Raw genomic sequence first — 21,690 nt, 5'->3', positions numbered from 1 at the left:
TCACTTCCAATAAGGATTCATTATATCTTAGTTTGGATCAAGTACAAGGTACTGTTTTATTATCACAGAGAAAAAGAAAATCATTTTTAAAAATTTGGATTATTTGAGTATAATGGGGTCTATGGGAGATGGCCTTTCTGTAATTCAGAGCTTTGTGGATAACATATTTCCAGATATCGGATCCCATACCTGTATAAGTCAGTGGGATTTCAGTATCAATGAGGGAAATTCGATTGAAAGCAGTGCTGTGAAGCCTGTACGTAAATTCTTTGACCTCAGTTTATGGTACCTCTGACTCAAAAACCGCTAATGTATTTTCCATGTTGATTGAAATAAGTTAAATACACAACATACAAGGCATTTTATCACTGCCAAAGCTCAAAAATATAAGCCACATCCTTTGGTAACGCTAAACCAAAATCAAAGTTAAACTACATGAACCAAAAACAATTGGAAATCTTAAAACAACTTGTATATTAATTGAACCTGACATATACAGTGGTGTGAAAAAATTTTTGCCCCCTTCCTGATTTCTTATTCTTTTGCATGTTTGTCACACAAAATGTTTCTGATCATCAAACACATTTAACTATTATAATTAATTATAATTAAGATAACACAAGTAAACACAAAATGCAGTTTTTAAATAAGGGTTTTTATTATTTAGGGAGAAAAGAAATCCAAACCTGTGTGAAAAAGTAATTGCCCCCTGAACCTAATAACTGGTTGGGCCACCCTTAGCAGCAATAACTGCAATCAAGCGTTTGCGATAACTCGCAACGAGTCTTTTACAGCGCTCTGGAGGAATTTTGGCCAGGATTTTTTGGTAGACAGTAGAATTCATGGTTCCATCTATCACAGCAAGTCTTCCAGGTCCTGAAGCAGCAAAACAACCCCAGACCATCACACTACCACCACCATATTTTACTGTTGGTATGATGTTCTTTTTCTGAAATGCTGTGTTACTTTTACGCCAGATGTAACGGGACACGCACAAAAAGTTCAACTTTTGTCTCGTCGGTCCACAAGGTATTTTCCCAAAAGTCTTGGCAATCATTGAGATGTTTTTTAGCAAAATTGAGACGAGCCTTAATGTTCTTTTTGCTTAAAAGTGCTTTGCGCCTTGGAAATGTGCCATGCAGGCCGTTTTTGCCCAGTCTCTTTCTTATGGTGGAGTCGTGAACACTGACCTTAATTGAGGCAAGTGAGGCCTGCAGTTCTTTAGATGTTGTCCTGGGGTCTTTTGTGGCCTCTCGGATGAGTTGTCTCTGCGCTCTTGGGGTAATTTTGGTCGGCCGGCCTCTCCTGGGAAGGTTCACCACTGTTCCATGTTTTTGCCATTTGTGGATAATGGCTCTCACTGTGGTTCGCTGGAGTCCCAGAGCTTTAGAAATGGCTTTATAACCTTTGAAATTAAACTCAGGTGTGATAAACCACAGTTAAGTTATTTTTTAACAAGGGGGGCAATCACTTTTTCATACAGGCCCATGTAGATTTGGAGTTTTTTTTCTCCCTTAATAACGTAAACCTTCATTTAAAAACTGCATTTTGTGTTCAATTATGTTATCTTTGACTAATAGTTAACGGTTTTTGATGAGCAGAAACATTTTGTGTGACAAACATGCAAAAAAATAAGAAATCAGGAAGGGGGCAAATAATTTTTCACACCACTGTAACTGTAAAATAGGTGTTAAATACAATCCAAAATTAACTAAATTATTGTTATTAGAAACCATTGCTTCTGCCAGATCCTCCTTCATAGAAGCGCTTAAATCTGATTTGATTCAGTGCTTGTATTTAAAGTTATTTTGGCGACTCTGATTCCAGATTCCCAGAATTGCTTCGGACTCCACCACTCTGACTTCAACTTCACAGGCACAGAGGTGAAAGCTGCTATTTGTTTTAGGAAAATGTAATGGCGCTGGCAAATGGAGGGGTATATGCAGTACAAATGATGTGGCTTGGTTATACATGGTAGGAAAATGTAGGCTTTACATGTCCTTTAATCATGGTGGATCTTGGAGAGAAAACAAGCACAATGTCCTGAAATATCTCTGTATCCCTTTAACTCTAATCATTATTGTTTTTGAGTTTGAGCAATAGATGTGGTGTGGCCCAGCACTGTGCCTCTTGTGCATTGTGGCTTCTCAAGTCTGCAATAACACATTTATGTTGTGTATATCTCTATTTCTCTGTCACTCCTCTTTATTCTCCCTCGCCTCCGCCCCAGCACTGCTGTTCCCATTAGAGCAGCCCTGGATCCCCACTGCCTCCGTACTGAAGCCCAGGCAGCCAGTCTGTTCTGTTTTCAGCCTCCACATTCTTCTAATGATTCTTTCCTACTCACTGCTCCTGAGAGTGAGGGAATGCTGTTGCTGCTGTCTCGCTTGGACCTCTCTGAAACCTTCCTTTATTTGACTAATTGCCTCTTTCTTCCTTGTTAAACACTGACCTTTTATTCTCTTGCACAGTTGTCTCCTAAGCTTAATAGGAGCATTCGGGCCAAATAATTATTTTATTCTTTGTGTGGCTTTATGGTTGATAATCGAATAAAAAAGCTATTTTTATTTTACTCCCTGCTTCACCCTCTTCTTTATATTTATTGATGTTGCATTCTATATTTCCTTTGAAGGATTGTTCTACACATGGCCGCAACATGGTCCGTAGGTAAAGCTTTCCTTTGAGCTATTGATCCTAGTGATCGAAGTGCATCAGACATTTGGACCCCTCTTTACGCAAAATAAGGTTGGAGATAAATGAAAACACTGCTATTTAGCTGCAGTGCTAACCTCAAAATTGACCTTAACTGATCCTCAAGATGGGCTTCCATCATTATCTGTGTAAATAGACATTATTCCCAAATTTCACACTAACTGTCTTTAGTGCTGGGGCCAAGACACTGCTGGTTGGGGGGAGGCAGCCCAACAGTTTAGCAACTACTGTCAAAGTGATTTAGCCTTTATATATTGACCAGAGTCTGGATTAATGTTTTCTTTTTGAGTTGAAGTTGAATGTTTTGCATTCTGCACGTTGACTACCCAACACTACCCAGTTGCACTTACAGCTCTGCCCAATGCTGCCTGTTTATGAGATATAAATTTGGCACTTGCTTATTATGTGGCCACTCACACCAGGAGCTCACCCCCCGTGCAAGGGGCACAGTACTCAGTAGGGTGCTATTGTAGCAAAAATACCATTGTTTACTCCACTTGGGGTGTGGGCTTTTTTAGTCTGTACCTATGGGGAGGGGAGAATTTGTGATATATTAGCTGGGGTCCCAAACCTTTTTTTACCCACGAGCCAAATTGTGATGTAAATGGAGTTGGGGGGCAACAGAAGCATAAAAAACATTCCTGGTTGTTGCAAAATAAGGGCTGTGATTGGCCATTTGGTAGTCCCTATATGGACTGGCAGCCTACAGGAGGAGTACTCCTTGTTTTTCTGCCACCAAAACTTGCTCCCAAACAAAGAACTACAAAGTAAGCACCTGCTTTAAGGCTACTGGGAGCAACATTTAATCCACTGGTTGGGGATCCCTGGGTTAGAAGATTGAGTGCAAATTATAGTGATACAATTAAATTGAGCAATTGGGATCCTGAAAAATTCCATGTCAGCTGGCATGTCTGCTAGTGGAGAACCGTTGCTAGTTTTTTATGGTATCTCATTTTTCTGGGTCACAGAAAAAGCTGCCACATTGTTGCATGCTGTTTTACTGATTTTTTTTCCTGATTTTGCCAAACTCTTCATGCTGGTAGGCCATTCCATCCCGGTGGTTGGCCACATCCATGCTGGCTACTCTTAGGGCAAATACAACTCAGTCAACCATGGGAAATCTCTTCTTCTGGCGAAACATTGGAAGTTTCTCGTGAGACAGAATATGCATGCACAATCAATAATCTTTTCAAAGAAGCAACATAAAACATTAACTGTGTAATATTTCTATTTTCCAAGCACAAACAGAAACTAAATAATAATAATTGTAGCATTAAATCACCCAATCTGGATCCTTTCTTGTATATGGATATAGAAGATATGGCCAAACTCTGGTCATTTAGCTGTTGTTAAATAACTGTTCCCAGGCAGCTGTAGTTTACCAACAAAAGGTAAATATATTGTGCAGTTTGGGCTATGTCATTGTTCCCCAGAGGAACACCATACCCTTGGATTATTAGGATTCTTAGAACATTTATAAACTCCAAATTTCCTTTTGTGCTGTAGCAATCACTTTGGCTGCAGGCTTCATGTAGAGTGTATAAATATATATTAGTGTGCGTGTGAATATATAAATAGCTGTGCTGCAATCTGGAAGATGTGAAATCCATCGAGGAGCTATAAATCACGGCAGGTGCAAGGGCATTGGATGGATATATATACATTCCTTTTATTCAGAGCCTTTCTCTAACCTCATAATCGAAACCTGCAATGAGCACATTCAATTTGTTTTAGCTGTTTTTTAATCTTATTATAGAAAGTGGGCCCTTGTAGTAACCTTTTTCTTTCCATTTATCATTTACATACCTGTTAGAGATCAGATTTTTATTTTCTTTTGTTGGAGGGTTGCTTTGATTTCAAGTAAAAATGGGGCATACATAGAACACCTTCCAGTTTCCCAGCATGCTCTTCTTTCCTTTATCAAAATCATCTATTTCTGTTGCATCTTTTATTAAACTTTTTTTTTCTGTAACTTCTAGCTGGGGAGGAGAGTTGATCTCGACAACATCACTAACAAGGCATGGAAGTAAGTATATATACTATTGTGTGCAAGTTGACATCAGGAAAGCCACTAGATAAAACACAAAAAGTCCACACCTTTCCCCATATACCGTATGTACTTTCCAAAGGTAGTTCTATTTTTATGTAATGACTTACTTGAAAGGAGAAGCCATAAAGAACAATGTGTTGTAGATGACAACTATATAATAATACATTAGTGCAGGGGAGCCCAAAAGGTAGTTGGGAATCTACCAGTAGACCTTTAGCTGGTGATCAGAAGATCTCAAGACACTGTCAACAAACAGCTTGTCTAAATCACCCTCTTGTTTCATGCTTTTCATTCAGATATTTATTATGTTATGGCTACATAAGAAATAGTTGTTTGTTAAATATAACAATATACATTTTCTCATAAATCATTATTTAAGAAATACTTTCCATAGAACAGAATTCTAACAGTGCTATTATAAATTCTAATTGGACAACATCACTAAGAGGCGCATTTATCAAGGGCTGAATTAATGTGAGTCTTTTTTAAACTCCTTGAAATTCGAATATACTTGAAATTCGACTGGGGGGTTATTTGTATAAAAAAAAATCGAATATCTAAAACTCAGATTAATTTTACCGACTCGAAAACTTAAATCGAATTCGACTGAACTCAGTTAGAGTTTTTTCTCAGAAAAACTTGAATGTCAGGGAGACTGCTAATGTCCATACTGGTCCCTCCACATCTCCCATTGACTTATACACGATCTCGGCAGGATTTAGGTGCCAAATAGTCGAATTTGAGTTCTTAAAGGGCCAAAGTATGATAAATCTCGAAATTCGAATTAAAACCCAAATTGAGTTTGGATAATTCACAATTTGAATCTGACAGTTTTGACCATAAAAAAATTTGGCACTCTCACGTATATGCCCAGAAGCCGCCAGATATCTATACAGCAGATTTTCAAATTCCATCAGGAGTGGCTTGTTCTGGCTTGCTGACATAGTCCACACCCAAGGGAGGGGTCTGCTCAAGCCACTTATGACCGACTCGCATCGCCACGCTATCAGATAGATCTTAATCATCATGGAGGCTGGGCAATTTGCCCCAGGTCCACAGAATTGACACAAGACTTTGTTCCTTTATTTCATGATACTGATCATTATCAGTATGGGATCTGTTATCTGGAGACGCTTATCCAGAGATCTTCAAATCACGGGAAGGCCATCTCGTATAGACTACATTTTAATAAAATAATTTACATTTTCGATAAGGATTTCCCTTTTCTCTGTAATAATAAAACAGTGCCTTCTACTTGATCACTACCGAGATATAATTAATCTATACCGGAGGAAAAACAATCCTATTGGGTTTAATGTTTAAATAGAGATACATAATTCAAATTTTAAAATATTGTTTCCTTTTTCTCTGCAATAATAAAACAGTACCTTGTACTTGATCCCAACTAAGATGTAATTGGAAGCAAAACAATCCTACCGGATTTACTTAATGTTTAATTGATTTTTAGTAGACTTTAAGCCATGGAGATCCAAATTGCGGACAGATCCCTTATCCAGAAAACCCATGGGCCCAAGCATTCTGGATAACAAGTCACCATACCTGAAATTTCTGTGGGTTCCATGCCATTCACCAGTGCATTCGTGCATAAATGTTCAATCTCTTGATTAAACAGACCTCCCCGGATTTCTATCCATTTTATAGGCAAAGGGAGTAGGGCTTATCACATACAGCAGAGCATTTATTTATGGGCCATCACACTGTAAGGCGGCCAGTATTGAAAAGCAGCATTCTCACCATTTTAACGATGTGGTTAACGGCCCTTTATGATTCTATTTGTCTTTTGAACCAAAGCATAATCATTAACATGCATGATTGAGCTCCAATCCATCTGTAGAGTCTCTGCAAGAAAGTCTGATAGAAGCCGTGTTGACAGTGAAGTCTAATCACGTAGCAAGTCATGTTCTGAAAAGCTGTTGGCATAGCCAGGGCCACCATTAGAAATCACGGGGCCCCGTACAACAACATTTTTGGAGTACAACCAAACATTGGCGCTAGGGCCCCCCATAAAAGTTTTTAAAAAAAAAAAACATTGGTGCCTCGACCCCCCTTACAAGTTGAAAAAAAATTGTGGCCCCAGAGAATATTTTAAAAAAAAAAACATTGGTGGCAGGGGCCTATAGAGTATTAAAATAATACATTGGTGGTCAGGGGATTAAAAAAAACCCCCAAAAAAACAAAAAACACACATTGGTGTTCAGTAGAATTGAACTCGTGGCTTCAGTACTTCAATTTTGCCTCCTTTTATGATGTTGTGTCATTTCACCGCTTCAGGACTTTGGCTTTTTGGCGGATCGGTACTTCTGAAGGGCGGCACGGCTTTCGAAAAGTGCATCACAGCCAGGCGCCCCCTTCAGGCCTGGGCCCAGTACAGTTGTACCCCCAGTGCCCCCCTGATGGCGGCCCTTGGCATAGCAATAGAATTCTTCATGAAACAAAAACTTACCCCACATTTCGTTTCATTTTGTAGTTGTTCTGTCTCTTTACAGTTTTCATATGGGGGTCATATTCTTTTTAATAGTTGTCAATGTATAAATAATGTCATTTTTGCCTCCCTTTAGGGTCTTGAGCAGCCCTGGAAATTCCAAGAAGAGTATTTACTTTACTGCCCCAGTACAAAGGAATATCCTTGCCAAGGAATCTTGCAGCCTAGGTGAGCAGTAACATATATTTAGATGGGAGCTTTCCCAGGGATCTGCATAGCTGCTGCTTCTTCTGTCACTTGCTTGATACTAACAAAGGAGAAGTGATGATCAGTGAACAATAAAGTGTTGTATACATGTAAATGCTTTATGAATGGATGGGATTACCATTCCCTCTTTTTAATATTCAGTGGTTGATACTGAAATTGTGCAGCTATTGGTGAAACACTGTTCTTTAGTCAGTAAAGCCTCTCCATGTCACAGTGCTGTAATCTAGACCCTTTTCACTTGCCTTGTTGGTCACAGTACAAAAATGAATGACAAAGTCTTAGAAGCTAAAATACAGAGCAGGAGAGGGTATGTTTGTAAAAGTTAAACATATTTCTAAAAATGACCCATTACGTGATGTTACGATCCCGGGGAGATTTAGTTGCCCGGCAACAAATCGCCTCTTCTTTGGGTGACTAATCTCCCCGAAATGCCTTCCCGTTGGCTAGAATCTAAATCACTGGCGGTATGGCACTCGGAGCGATACGTTTTCCGAAGTCGCGCAAGGTTTCCTTGTGAGGCAACTTTGGGCGACTTCAGAAAACGAATCGATCCGAGTGCCATCCCACCGGCAATTTAGATACTAGCCGGCGGCAAGGCTTTTAGGGGAGATTAGTCAACCGAAGAAGAAGCGATTTGTCGCCGGGCGACTTAATCTCCCCGAATTTTAGCATGTTTTCCCACTCTTAAAGGTGACCACCCGAAATTGAAGACAATGTTCCAATATAAACAAACTAAATATTTTCAGTGGTTGTTATTTGTAATTGTTACTGAAAGCAGTATTTGTTTATGCCTTTCTGTCCTTCCTTCTGTCACTTAAAACAGTGTAGCAGAAGTCCACTCTCTACCAGGTCTGTTAATCTGCCTACTTCTGATACATTGTTTCTGGAGTTAGAGGCAGCAATTATATTCACAAATAACTTAAATGCCATTAAACAATTGTAATGTATATTGCTGAGTTGCTCAATCACTTATTTTTGCAAAATCACAGTTTTTGGGTAACGTTCCCATTTAAAGTATATTTAAAACCTTAATAAAAGGATCATGCCTTGAAATACATGTTTAATATATTGAACTTCTTATGCCAACCGAGAAGTTCAGGAGTCTATAACAGGCCTTGCCACCTTGGATCTTGTTAGACCATCTTTTGAGTGTCCGTGGCACTGCACATGCTCAGTGTTTTTTTGGGCTGCTGTTGAGAAGCAACGCTTAGGTGTCTTCTAAATGTATCAAAACATTATCAGAAAATAAGGTTTCATCTATCATAGAGGCTGATTCTACAGGTCTGTTTGTTTATAAAGTCTGATGCAGAATGTATTGACTTTTATGGTATCATCTAATTTAAATAAGAATTCATAGCTAATCAGCCTAGTATCATTCTTTTTTTTTTATTCTATTCTATTTATACAGTATATAGTGAGTGGGTCCGCTTAGGAAAGTAACCACAGCCTGAGCATTTGCTGGAAATCGGCACAAAAAGTGGTGGGAGCTTCTGGAGGCATCTTCAGTGGTAAAGATCTTCAGTCTTAAAGGACTATGGTGGAATTTGGGCTGGTGCATACATAAACAATAATGCACCGCATTTCAGCATTTTATATGCTGGGCTCCTTTAAATAAACATGCCATAGTAGGCTACAGGAGATATTTAGAAATATAGGAGATTGTTATTAAATCTATGTCCCCTTAAACACAAGTTGCCAGTGAATTCATGATTGTGTTGGTTAGTCTCAGCTGTGAAAAAAGCAAGCCCTAGGTTCCAATCCATTTCCCATCAGTTTCCAACATTATAAGATGTTAGCAATGGTTACTGTGTTCTTTCCTCTAGATCTCTCTGAGGAGCTCAGCAGCCAGACACCAGCTCTCATTAAGATAATGACTGATTCGTTTGTGGACATGACCTCTCTGCTCCTATGACATCACCGCTCTCTCTCCTCTTGTTTTATGGGATTATTCCATTCATTTCAAAATCAAATAAATTAAAACAGGATCAGTGGTTCCGGCAGAGACCTGGACATCTTCTTACTCTGGGGGCAGGGCAAGATTGATGTCCTCTAATGGAGGCCACTGGCAATGACAGTTTCTGCGATGATGTAGATCCTGGAGGTACTGAAGGGAGAAGACTACTAGATGGGGAACAGAAGGCTGCCAAAGGCTCGCATTTTGATAATATCAATGTGATTGGCCAGGGGCTAAAGCATCTGTTTCAACATCAAAGGCGGCGTTCTTCTGTCTCCCCCCATGATGTTCAGCAAGTCCAGCCAGAGCCAGACTCTGAACCAGAGCTTGCCCAACCAATAGATGCTGAGGGCAGTACCCAGCCCACAGCACTGAATCGAGTTTTGCAGCAGATCCGTGCCCCACCCAAAGTGAAAAGAGGAAGCAACTTGCAGCAGAACCGCAAAGCAAAGCCAAACACACGAGGAAGTCCCCAGATAGGCCGGCGCTCAGCCCAGGATATCATGGCTGTGCTCTCTCAGCCAGGACGACCCCGTTCCTCTTCTACCACTGATGCAAACCCTACTGCTGCCTTGGAGGTGCCTAACTCATCATACCTGTCAGGGGATGACTCCATTGAAAGGGTAAGTAAAGGCATGGAACCAAATCTTAGAAGCACTGCAGTTTGACAACAGGTGGAAATGTCTGTAGAAAGGAATCCTAGTCGAAGGGATACTTTTACATTGGTTGTTTTTTAAGTGTTGTAATATACATTCTTGCTTGGTGATCATATGATAAAATGGTTTGAGTAGCATAATTTGGGCAGTGTAGTTGCTAACTTGTTAGCACTGTTGCCTTGCAGTGTTCGGATCCTGAGTTCAATTCCAATGAAGGCCTAGGATGTGGCAACTCCGTTATTATAAGCTCGGGTGCATTCAGAAGTGGCAGATTTTTGGAAAAAAAAATGCGAGAGTTTGCATCCTTGCTTTAAAATCAGCTTCATCTACCTGCACCAAAGCCAGCAAAACTATTCAGGGAGCAGGCAGGAGAGGAGGATTATGCTCATGTAGAGGCTGATTTTTTTAGCCTACATATGTCGGCAGGCAGATTTCAGCCCCGTATGGCACTATCCTTAATTGGGAAATCCAGAATAAAAAGATTCTTCTGCAATAGTATCCCACGGTATCAGGTACCAGATTATAATCTCTCAGATTATAATCACCCCCCAGTGATTATCCCTTTCCTTCTCCTTTAATAAAGTATAATAATGATTTCCTTTATTAGCAGGGATAACCTACATTACTGTCAGAGCCCTGAATGTAGGAGAACAATTTTTGCTTTTTTTCTGTGAATGGTTATTAAAGGAACAGTAACATAAAAAAATAAAAGTGTTTTAAAGTAATGAAAATATAGTGCAGTGTTGCCCTGCACTGGTAAAACTGCTGTGTTTGCTTCAGAAACACTACTATTGTTTATATAAATAAGCTGCTGTGTAGCAATGGGGGCAGCCATTCAAAGGAGAAAAGGCACACATCAGATAGCAGATAAGCTCTGTCTGTCTAATGGTGTTATCTTTTATCCATTAGTTATCCTGTGCCATATAGCCGTTTTTCAATTTCCGCCTTTGCTCCCCAGCAGCTTGTTTATATGAACTATAGTAGTGTTTCTGAAGCAAACAGATCAGTTTTACCAGTGCAGGGCAACACTACATGATATTTTCATTACTTTAAAACACTTACATTTTTTGGTGTTACTGTTGCTTTAAAGAACCTTGCAAGTTGCAACACAAACACAACTAATTCCACGCAGGTTAATGATGCCATTTATAACTGTTGGGAACTGCTTCCGTCATATGATGTGAACCATTTACAAATACTCCAGAAAGGATATTTAAAAGCTTTTTGAGCCGAATAGTATATTCACAGTTCTACCTCATTACACAAACTCATTATGTTCTCTTTCAACAAGAGAGTGTATTAAAGAAAAATGTATCCCTGGGACCTTTTTTTCTTTTATATAAAGGAAAAATCATTAAAGGGAAAAGGGAAAAAGAGAATTATTGAGTTGGAAAAAAGGGCAATTAAATACTCCATTACTTATATGTGCTAGAGACATCAAGCTCTTTTTCATAGCACAGTACCAAAGTCCTTAAAAGCAAAATAACTGTCAGAGGAAAAATTCAACCAGAAAGCTTTTTAAATGTGGGTTCTGCAAGAATTTATGAGCCCTGCATTTATTCTATACTTGTGTGAGAAGTATGTGTGCAGCCATAAGGTTAATAAAATATCTATAATGAATATTGCTGCAGGTCTAGTAACTCAAAACAACCAATCAGACTTTTTTGCTGTCAAGAAGCACATCAGTTAATTGTGCCTACTAATTGGGTGCTTTGAATTAGAAGAACCGGAGCAAAGTTTGCAGCTGTTAATACATAACTCAAGTGTTCTGATAAAGGTAGAAAACACAGATTAAAGTGGCTTGCGTGACACTTGTGTATCTTAAAGCGGATTTTAATTTCTAATGTACCTACAATCAAGGTTTCTTTAGTGACAAGGCCAAAATGCTCTTAAAGCAGAAGGAAAGGTTAAAACTAAGTAAGCTTTATCAGAAAGGTCTATAGAAATACACCAGTAAACTCTCAAAGTAATGCTGCTCTGAGTCCTCTATCAAAAGAAACACAGCATTTCTTTCCTTCTATTGTGTACACATGGGTAATGTGGACCTTAGCATCTAGATAGCTGAAATTGCAAACTGGAGAGCTGATGGCTAAAAAACAAATAAAAAACTACATACAATAAAAAATAAAAAACAATACGAAATTATCTTAGAATATCACTCTCTACATCAGTGATCCTCATTCAGTAGCTTGTGAGTAACATGTTGCTCTCAAACACCTTGGATGTTGCTCCCAGTGGCCTCAAACCAAGCACTTTTTTTTTTAGTTACTGACTTGGAGGCAAGTTTTTAATTGCATAAAAACCACATATTCTGCCAAACAGAGCCTCAATTAGTTTGACATTCCACCTAGGGGCTACCAAATGGCCAATCGCATAACTTCTTTAGCACCCCAAGAACATTTTTCATGCTAGCGTTGCTCCCCAACTCTTTTAACATCTGAATGTTGCTCATGGGTTCAAAGCGTTGGGGGTCCCTGCTCTACATCATACTAAAAGTTATCTCAAAGGTTCACAACCCTTTTAATGTACTATATGCCCCCCATTAATTTCCAATTTTACAATCAAGGGCGAGTGGCAAAGATTTGATTACTTTACTATAAGAAACAGCAGCTTACAAAACTGCCCTAATGGAAAGCAGCTGTCCAGTGACTAAAACTATTTTGCCCCATATTTTTGAAAGAGACCTCCAATTAAAGATCCTAATGCACCATTGGCCTTAAAGGAGAAGGAAAGCTACTGAAGCAGTTTATTGGCAATAGATTAGCCACAATAGTGCAAGCTAAAACACTATATTTATTCTGCAGAATGCTTTACCATACCTGAGTAAACCGCTCTTGAAGTGTTCTCTGTTTGTTTAGGATAGCAAATGCCATATTAGCTTGGTGTGACATCACTTCCTGCCTAAGTCTCTCCCTGCTCACTCATAGCTCTGGGCTCAGGTTATAGCAGGGAGGGGAGAAGGGAGAGGGAGAGGAGCAAACTGAGCATGCTCAAGGCCTTGCCCTGTAGTTTAAGCTGAAAATAGGAAGTCTGATACAGAAGCCCATGTGTACACAATAGAAGGAAAGAAATGCTGTGTTTCTTTTGACAGGGGACTCAGAGCAGCATTACTTTGAGCGTTTACTGGTGTATTTATATAGACCTGTCTAATAAATCTTCATTTTAGCCTTTCCTTCTCCTTTAAGTGGACAATTAGTGAAAGGATGTTAAACCTATTCTCTACTGTTTGCCTCCAATACAAAAGGTCTCCATTGTTCATGTTGTGTGTATGCATTGGGAGGGGGGTGACTGAATTTCTGCTTTTCAGCAAAACTGCATTGATGTTCTGTCCTTCACACTTTGATTTTTTTATTTGGGTTCTGTTCTATCTTCCACTTTGCTAAATTACTCAACTAATTGTTTTGTCTGTTAGCACTAATAAGGGCAATAAGCCTGGCAGGTGTCCCTATAGGGATCTATTGATTGATTGGAAACTGACTTTCATTATTACATTTCCCTTGGGGGCAGAGTTTTTCCGGTCAGACCAGATGTGGCCAAACATCCGCTTTGGAGAAAACAAAAAAGGCTCATGGACACGCGAGATGTATTTTCCTCCGGCATTTTTCAAATACTAGAACACAACCATGCAGCCTCTAATTGCAATTAAAGGGGTGGTTGACCTTTAAAGTAACTTTTATTATGTTATAGAACGGCCAATTCTAAGCAACTTTTCAATTGGTTTTCATTATTTATTTTTTTATAGTTTTTCTATAGTCGCAAAATCCCTTCTAAAAAACAAAATCCCCTGTAAGGCTATACATGTATTATTGTTGCTACTTTTTATTACTGATCCATCTATTCAGGCCTCTCCTATTCATATTCCAGTCTCTTATTCAAATAAATGCATGGTTGCTAGAGTAATTTGGACCCTAGTTACCAGATTAAATAATTCAAAAACCTTCAATAATAAAAAATGAAAACTAATTGCAAATGGTCTCAGAATATCACTCTCTATGTCATACTAAAAGTTATCTCAAAGGTGAACAACCCCTTTAATGGAATGTGGCAGTCACCAGCAAATAAGTGACACCAATAGGTTTGGGGGCTTCTCCTCCGGGCGTTTAAAGCCCTTGTGTGCCATGGCCCTAAGAATAATGGCACATAAAAAGACATTATAACACTTGCAGGCAATTAGTTTTTTGTGATTTATTTTACAACTTGGCTAGCCATAAAGGGGTTGTTCACCTTTAAGTTAACTTTTAGTATGCTATAGAATGGCTAATTCCAAGCAACTTTCAATTGGCCTTAATGTTTTATATTTTATTCTTTTTTAATTATTTCTTCTGACTCTTTCCAGCTTTCAAATGGGGGTCACCCCATTTAAAAACAAATGCTCTGTAAGGCTACAAATTGTTTTTGCTACTTCTTATTACTTATCTTCATATTCAGGATTCTCCTATTCATATTCCAGTCTCTTATTCAAAGCAATGCATGGTTGCTAGGGTTATTTGGGCCCTAGCAACCAGATTGCTGAAATTGTAAACAGGAGAGCTGCTAAATTAAAAGCTAAATAACTCAAAAAGACAAATAATAAAAAATGCAAACCAATTGTAAATTGTCTCACAATATCACTCTTCCCATTATACTAAAAAGTTATCTCAAAAGTTAACAGCCCCTTTAAAGGTGCAGTGCATTTTTTGGAGGGTTGGGAGCTGCAGCTCCTCTTGCTTTATCATCGCAACAAGTAGTCGAAAGTCAAAGTTCATCCATGTGACTTGCTCCAGAAAGAGCTATTGATTACATATCTGTCAACTCATCTTGGCATTTAAAGGGGTTTTTCACTTTTCAATTAACGTTTAGTATGATGTATAAAGTGATATTCCTAGACAATGTGCAGTTGGGTTTTTTTTTCCTTATTATTTGTGGTGTTTTAGTTATTTAGCTTTTTATTACGCAGCTCTCCAGTTTGTAATTTCAGCAATCTAGTTGCTTCCGTACTAATTTCTCTAGGAACCCTGCATTGAGAGAGACCGAAATATAAATAGGACTGGACCTAAATTGAAATATGAGTAATAAAGTAGCAATAACAATACATTTGTAGCCTTACAGAACATTTGTTGTCAGTGACCCCCATTTGAAAGCTGGAAAATAGTCTAAAAAAAGTAGAAAAAAAACGAGAAAAAAATAATTATTGAAGACCAATTGGCCATTCTATAACATACTAAAAGTTAACTTAAAGGAACAGTAACACCAAAAACAGAAAGTGACTTAAAGGAATGACAATATAATGTAGTATTGTCCAGCATTGGTAAAACTGGTGTGTTTGCTTCAGAAACAAAACTGTCGTTTTTATAAACAAGCTGCTGTGTAGCCATGGGGGCATCCAATCAGGCAAAGGATACGCAATGGATAGCAGATGATCTCTGAAGAATCCTATTATATGCTACATATCTTATCTGTTATCTGCTCTGTAACCTGTGCCTTTTCTCCCCATGGCTTTACAGCAGCTTAATTATATAAACTATTGTAGCGTTCCTGCAGCTAACATGTCAGTTTTAATAGTGCAGCACAACAGTACGATATATTTTCATTACTTTAAAAGACTTTCATTTTTAACGTTACTGTTCCTTTAAAGGTGAGCACTTTAATCACTGCCCTTTTCTATGCATGTACAATATGCATCCATACACTGAATGGTGCGTGGGTTTAGTGGTGTGATACAGCTGGTTAGCAAGGCTGCGCCCTAACTGTTTTCTTCATGACTAAAAATACATTTGTGCAAGAAATATAAATTAAGAATGGGCCAATTGATTCTGGTTTCCTATTTAATAGTTGATGATTTGGAAGCAATTGTCTTCTGAGGACCTACTACAGGTATGGGACCTGTTATGCAGAATGCTCAGGACCTGGGGTTTTCCGGATAATAGATCTTTCCGTAATTTGGCTCTTCATACCTCAAGTCTACTAGAAAATCATGTAAACATTAAATAAACCCAAAAACCTGGTTTTGCTTCCAATAAGGATTAATTATATCTTATTTTGGATCAAGTACAAGGTACAGGTATGGAACCTGTTATCCAGAATTCTCGGATCCTGGGGTTTTCCGGATAATGGATCTTTCCGTACTTTGACTCTTCATACCTAAATCTACTAGAAAATCATGTAAACATTAAATAAACCCAATAGGCTGGTTTTGCATCCAACAAGGTTTAATTATATCTTAGTTTGGATCAAGTGCAAGGTACTGTTTTATTATTACAGAGAAAAAGGAAATCATTTTTAAAAATTTGGATTATTTCATTATAATGGAGTCTATGGGAGACAGCTATTCCAGAATTCGGAGCTTTCCGGATAACAGAATCTACTACAGGAAATACACTCTCTGTGACCTCAGGGAAATTGCTGTTTTTCTTGCATCCTTATTATAATGACATTTGGATTTATTTGGTCAACCAAAATCATAAATGAGCCGTACCTCACATAATGGTAAGGTAATACTAGCCCCTATAGCTTGTGCCTGACACAGAGTAATATCGAGCAGGATCTTTCCAGTTCTGATATGGGATCTGTTATCCAGAATGCTCAGACCCTGGGGTTTTCCGGATAGAGGATCTTTCCGCAATTTGGATCTTCATACCTAAGTCTACTAGAAAATCATGTAAACATTAAATAAACCCAATAGGTTGGTTTTGCTTCCAACAAGGATTAATTATATCTTAGTTTGGATCAAATACAAGTTACTGTTTTATTATTAGAAAAAGAAAATCATTTTTAAATGATTATCCAAATGATTATTTGGATAAAATGGAGTCTATGGGAGACGGCCTTTACGTAATTCTGAACTTTCTGGGTAATGGGTGTCCGGATAACGGATCCCATACCTGTACTATGATTTATAATTCTAAAGGCTTTTGTTATATCATGGATGTATGGATGCAAGTAACCCTGGCAACAGTTGACGTTTATTTTGTGATAATCTCAAACATTCAGTACAAAGGTATTCGTTGACATCAGAAAGAGTGAAAATCTCTGACAACACTAAAAACTGATAAACTGGCAACCTGATAAATCCTAAACTGGACTTTGGTCTGGAGTCCTGCAGGATGTCTTTCAGAATACAATGGAACATCTCTTGACTTTTTTGGTGTTACTGCTGGGAAATGCAGGGGTTGATACCTGTGCCTGTATGGACCAAAAATAATGTGACGTTCTAGGGAATTGTCACAACTCACAATCGTAACCTTTCTTTCGCAATTACTTGGTCTTTATAGAGGTCGCTGAGGATTAAGTAGAGTGCTTGAGATACAAAAAGCAGAGATCCATATATAATATTATGGAACCATGATTACCTTAAATTACATGGGAAAAATTATGAAGGTAAATTATCGGATGTTATTTTGTTTATTTTATAGAGATTGCTTTTTTGTAGTCTGGGGAGGGGGTCACATTAAATAGATTTCAGACTGTAACTTTTATTGGTGCCCCTCCTGTCATTGTGAACTTTGCCCAAAAATTTGTCATTGATTTTCTAGGGCAGGGATCACCAACCTTTTGAACCCGTGAGCAACATTAGGAGTAAAAGGAGTTGGGGAGCACCACTCGCTTGAAAAATGTTCTTGAGATGCCAAATAAGTACTGTGATTGGCCATTTGGTAACCACTATGTGGATTGTCAACCTACATTGAGACTCTGTTTGGCAGTGCACATGGTTTTTATACAACCAAAACTTGTCTCTAAGCCTGGAATTCAAAAATAAGCACCTGCTTTGAGGCCACTGGTGGTTGGGGAGCAACATGTTGCTCACGAGCTACTGTTTTAGGGATCACTGTTCTAGGGACTTGGATCTATCATATGCCTTATGTATGCACTCCTGCTTAAAACTGAACATAGTACTCCAATGCAGACCAATTCCACTGCTAGTAAAATGATCACTCTATAGATGGTGGGCAGGCCCGGACATCTTTTATAGGGGGGAAGCCCTGACTACCATTTTTTTGTTTTACTTTAATGACTATAGAGGCATGATCGGTTCTTTTGTTTAGGTAATTCTTTTGGGTCCTTGAAATATAAAACATTCTATACTTTCGCTAAGGCTGTTAATAAGTATTTAAAACTCCAAACAAGAAAGTAAATGCACATTGAATAGATTGTATTACAGGGATAGAGCTTGCTGTTTAATAGGCCTGAGCAGCATATATTGTAGAGGAAATATTAGAGGTAGTGCTCTAAATCTTTCAAGAGGGAGACTGAAGTAATGTTAACGGACCAGTAAGACCAAAAATGAAAGGGCTTCTTATATGCATGTTTATTTACGGTCACCCTGCAGTATTATTAAGTGTTTTCTTCAGCAAAACTATTAGTATTCATACAGATAACCTGCTGTGTAGCCATGCTCATCTTTTAGTCTCTAATTCACACCAATACCTGGTTGCTAGGTAAGTTGGACTCTAGCTACCAGTTAGCTAGAGGGCTGCTGGGGGGGGGAGAACATCCAGAAAACCGTGTAGGGCACAACGATAAAAAAATATACGTTTATGCACCTGAGCACAGTATGATCTTCAATCAAATAAATAAATGGCGTGCTGCTATTTCGCTTACTTTAATCACATTTTAGGTGATTTATGGGTTTTCATTTGCAGTAGCTGTTCCTTTTTTTCCCTTTTTTTCAAGTTAATCTCCTGTTCACCCTCCCTTCCTCCCACACACTTTTAGAGGCCAGTATAAAGCTATTGCAAGGTGGAGAAATGAGTTTATTGAGGTCACAATGGAATGGAAGCTGCTCCGTTTCACTGCCCTCTGGAATGAGGCTCCTTGCATCTTAGTGACCCTCCCTGTCACCCTGCATCCATTAGCTAGGGCTATGCCTTTCTCCTTGCAAAAATCGCTGTCATTCTTTTCAGCATGATTACCCTACCACTTGCAGTCTTTGTATTAGTTGCCAGGCAATTTAAACTGGTACTAATGACAGTCACTTCCTTATGGATATTGCACACTGTTGGGTACATGAACTGCCAGGGGTTTTTACATGCTTATAAACTTGGCCAGTTATTTTCCATGAGGATGCCTTTTGGCTCATCCAGATGTTGTTGTGAATCTGTCTCAAGTAGGGATGCACCGAATCCCGGATTCGGTTCGGGATTCGGCCAGGATTCGGCCTTTTTCAGCAGAATTTGACCGGACCCTTTTGCCCTTCTGTATATGCAAATTAGGATTCGGTTCGATATTCGGCCGAATCTTTCACAAAGGATTCGGGAGTTTCAAAATAGTGGATTCGGTGTATCCCTAGTCTCAAGACATCTAGTTTGGTATTCGAGTTGGTTCTGACTGGCACCTTATTCGTCGGAATTGGTAGCTACAAATTTAAGGTTGCTCCTGCAGCACAAGACCAGCCAAATAGTGTCTAAAGGCCCCCATACAAGGGCCGATAAAAGCTGGCGGCAGACCGAGTCGGCAGCTTATTGGCTGGTGTGTGGGGCCATCTGACGGGCTTCCCCCGATCGATATCTGGCTGAAAGTCGGGCAGATCTCGATCGGGCAGGTTAAAAATCCCGTTTGATCGGGGCTGCATCTGTGCGTCTATGCAGTCCCGCGATCTGACAGTTGGGCCCTAGGGCCCACGGTCGGATTAGCCTGATATCGCCCACTTCAATGTGGGCATATCGGATCTCTACGTCTATGGCCATCTTAAAAGAATGATGAAAGCTGTACATGGGGCAAGGTTAAATGATAACTTGAAAATTTTGAGAAATGTCTAATAAATGTTAGTTGCAGGGCTGCACTGATTGTATTCAATCCCACTTAGATTTTCTAGACGTGTCCCTAATTTTTACATTATCTGGTAACTTAATCTCAGGAATTATGAATTAAGGTCGATAAAAGATGCTGACTCTGTCCTTTCAGCACATGGGTGTCCAAATAGGGTCCAGATTCACAGGAATGAGTAAAACTTAACCACTGGCTCAATGCAGCAAATCATTCCTCCCAACATTTTGGAAACAGAAAGAGGGACAAAAAGATTTGGCGTGTGGCAATTTTTTTTACCACGCCCATTGTTGAGGCCACACCTCCTAATTACCATGTTCATTTTACAAAATGTTATGGGTTATGAAAGTTTGAACACATTTCTGTAGTTTTTTTTATGTTATTACAGTTTTGCTAATGAAAGTGAATTGCCCTTTAAGCTTTGAGTCTTCGTTGTTATCTTATCTAAAAAGTATCTTAAGTATGTATTCTGGGCTCTCTACCAAGAGCCAATTAAGTTAGAAACATTGTATTTTTCTGGCCGTTCAGTGCAGCAGATCAAAGAGATACTCAGGAAATGTCAGTACAAATCCGGGACTGCGGGTTGAGCTGTCAAAAGCGGAACTGCCCCCTTCAAAACGGGACAGTTGGGAGGTATGAGCAAATTATGAAGAGTTCAAGCAAATAGGAGCAGTAGCACACCTGGTCTCTCAGAATCCTCACCGGTGCTTGGGGTTAAAGGAGGACGGCACCTCCAACCAATGATCAATAGATGAAAACTCCAGCACACGAATGCTTAAGGGTTCATAACCCGTGTTTATTGTCAATGCCAAACAGGAAACAACGTTTCGGGGGCGTACCCCTTCGTCAGGTGAGTTGTGCAAACCCCACCTCCACCTTAAATAGACGGCAAACCAATATAGGTATGTCCTTCAATCCCAAATCAAAAATTAACCCATAATTAACCACATAGTATCAATATCAAAAAAGCACATATCAATGTACAGATTAAATTAGCAGAAATATCAATCCACATTTATGATCAGAAAATGTATTTGGTCAAAAAAACAGTCAAAAAATGTCCATATTAATCATTGGAAAAATATCCATATCTGTATACATAATGAAAAATGAAAAATGTCCAGGAAAGCAAAATTCAGTAACAACATAACGTGTACAAAAAACTCTATAAATACGGCTAGATAAGGAAGGATTAGATATTACCTTTCCTTAGATATTTTGTATCGAAACAATAATCAACTTAGGAGAATCTGTAAGAAAACAGGAAGTAAATTAGCAACAAACGTATTTAGCAACATTATAAATAGTTATAAAAAGTTATAAAAAGCAGGCCAGACTGAACTCCTCGTTTAACCCTCTAGGAACCTGTGTCTGCAATAACCAGATCCAGAATGTTTCACGTTGTGTCAATTTTTGTTTAAGGAAGTGATCAGGTGCCTTAACTCTTTCTAAGATCTGCCACCTTAGTTGGGACACTCGGTGACCTTTTTCAAAAAAATGTTTATAGAGGAACGTTTCAGATTTTCTCTTTTTTTCACCTATCTCTTTGATAGGTTCCTTCTGTGGTTCATAATTCCTGATAGCCGCCTTGTGCTCATTCAACCGTATTTTAATTTGTCTGCTTGTTTGGCCAATGGATGCCAAGCCGCATGGGCACTTTAGACAATATATTACCCCCTGAGAATTGCAGGTATGGAAACCCTTAATATTATGTTTTGTGCCGCTCAAGGGGTGTGCCACGTAATCACCCTTGATGATGCCGGTACAATGCCCGCAATTGAGGCAGGGATAGGTACCCACCTTAGATGTATTTTGTACAGGGGTAGATGTATCTTTCTTCTTGATAATGTCACTCACATTCCTACCA

At 38.9% G+C, this 21,690-nt stretch overlaps 1 protein-coding gene across 2 annotated transcripts in view; it reads left to right on the top strand.

Moving 5' to 3' along the window:
- The window catches only part of tmcc1.S (transmembrane and coiled-coil domain family 1 S homeolog), a 110,316-nt gene that overhangs the window by 18,079 nt on the left and 70,547 nt on the right, over positions 1 to 21,690 (top strand). For both annotated transcript variants that reach the window (XM_018261364.2, XM_018261366.2), the window contains exons 2-4: positions 4,692 to 4,738; positions 7,342 to 7,433; positions 9,296 to 10,049. In XM_018261364.2, coding sequence (XP_018116853.1) covers positions 9,525 to 10,049 — 525 coding nt within the window. In that variant the 5' untranslated portion in view covers positions 4,692 to 4,738; positions 7,342 to 7,433; positions 9,296 to 9,524. The remainder of the gene's footprint in view (positions 1 to 4,691; positions 4,739 to 7,341; positions 7,434 to 9,295; positions 10,050 to 21,690) is intronic.

The sequence above is a fragment of the Xenopus laevis genome, chromosome 4S (assembly GCF_017654675.1).
Source record: "Xenopus laevis strain J_2021 chromosome 4S, Xenopus_laevis_v10.1, whole genome shotgun sequence".
NCBI lineage: Eukaryota > Metazoa > Chordata > Amphibia > Anura > Pipidae > Xenopus > Xenopus laevis.
Note: the sequence above shows the minus strand (reverse complement) of the source record. Positions and strands in the feature narration are given on the sequence as shown.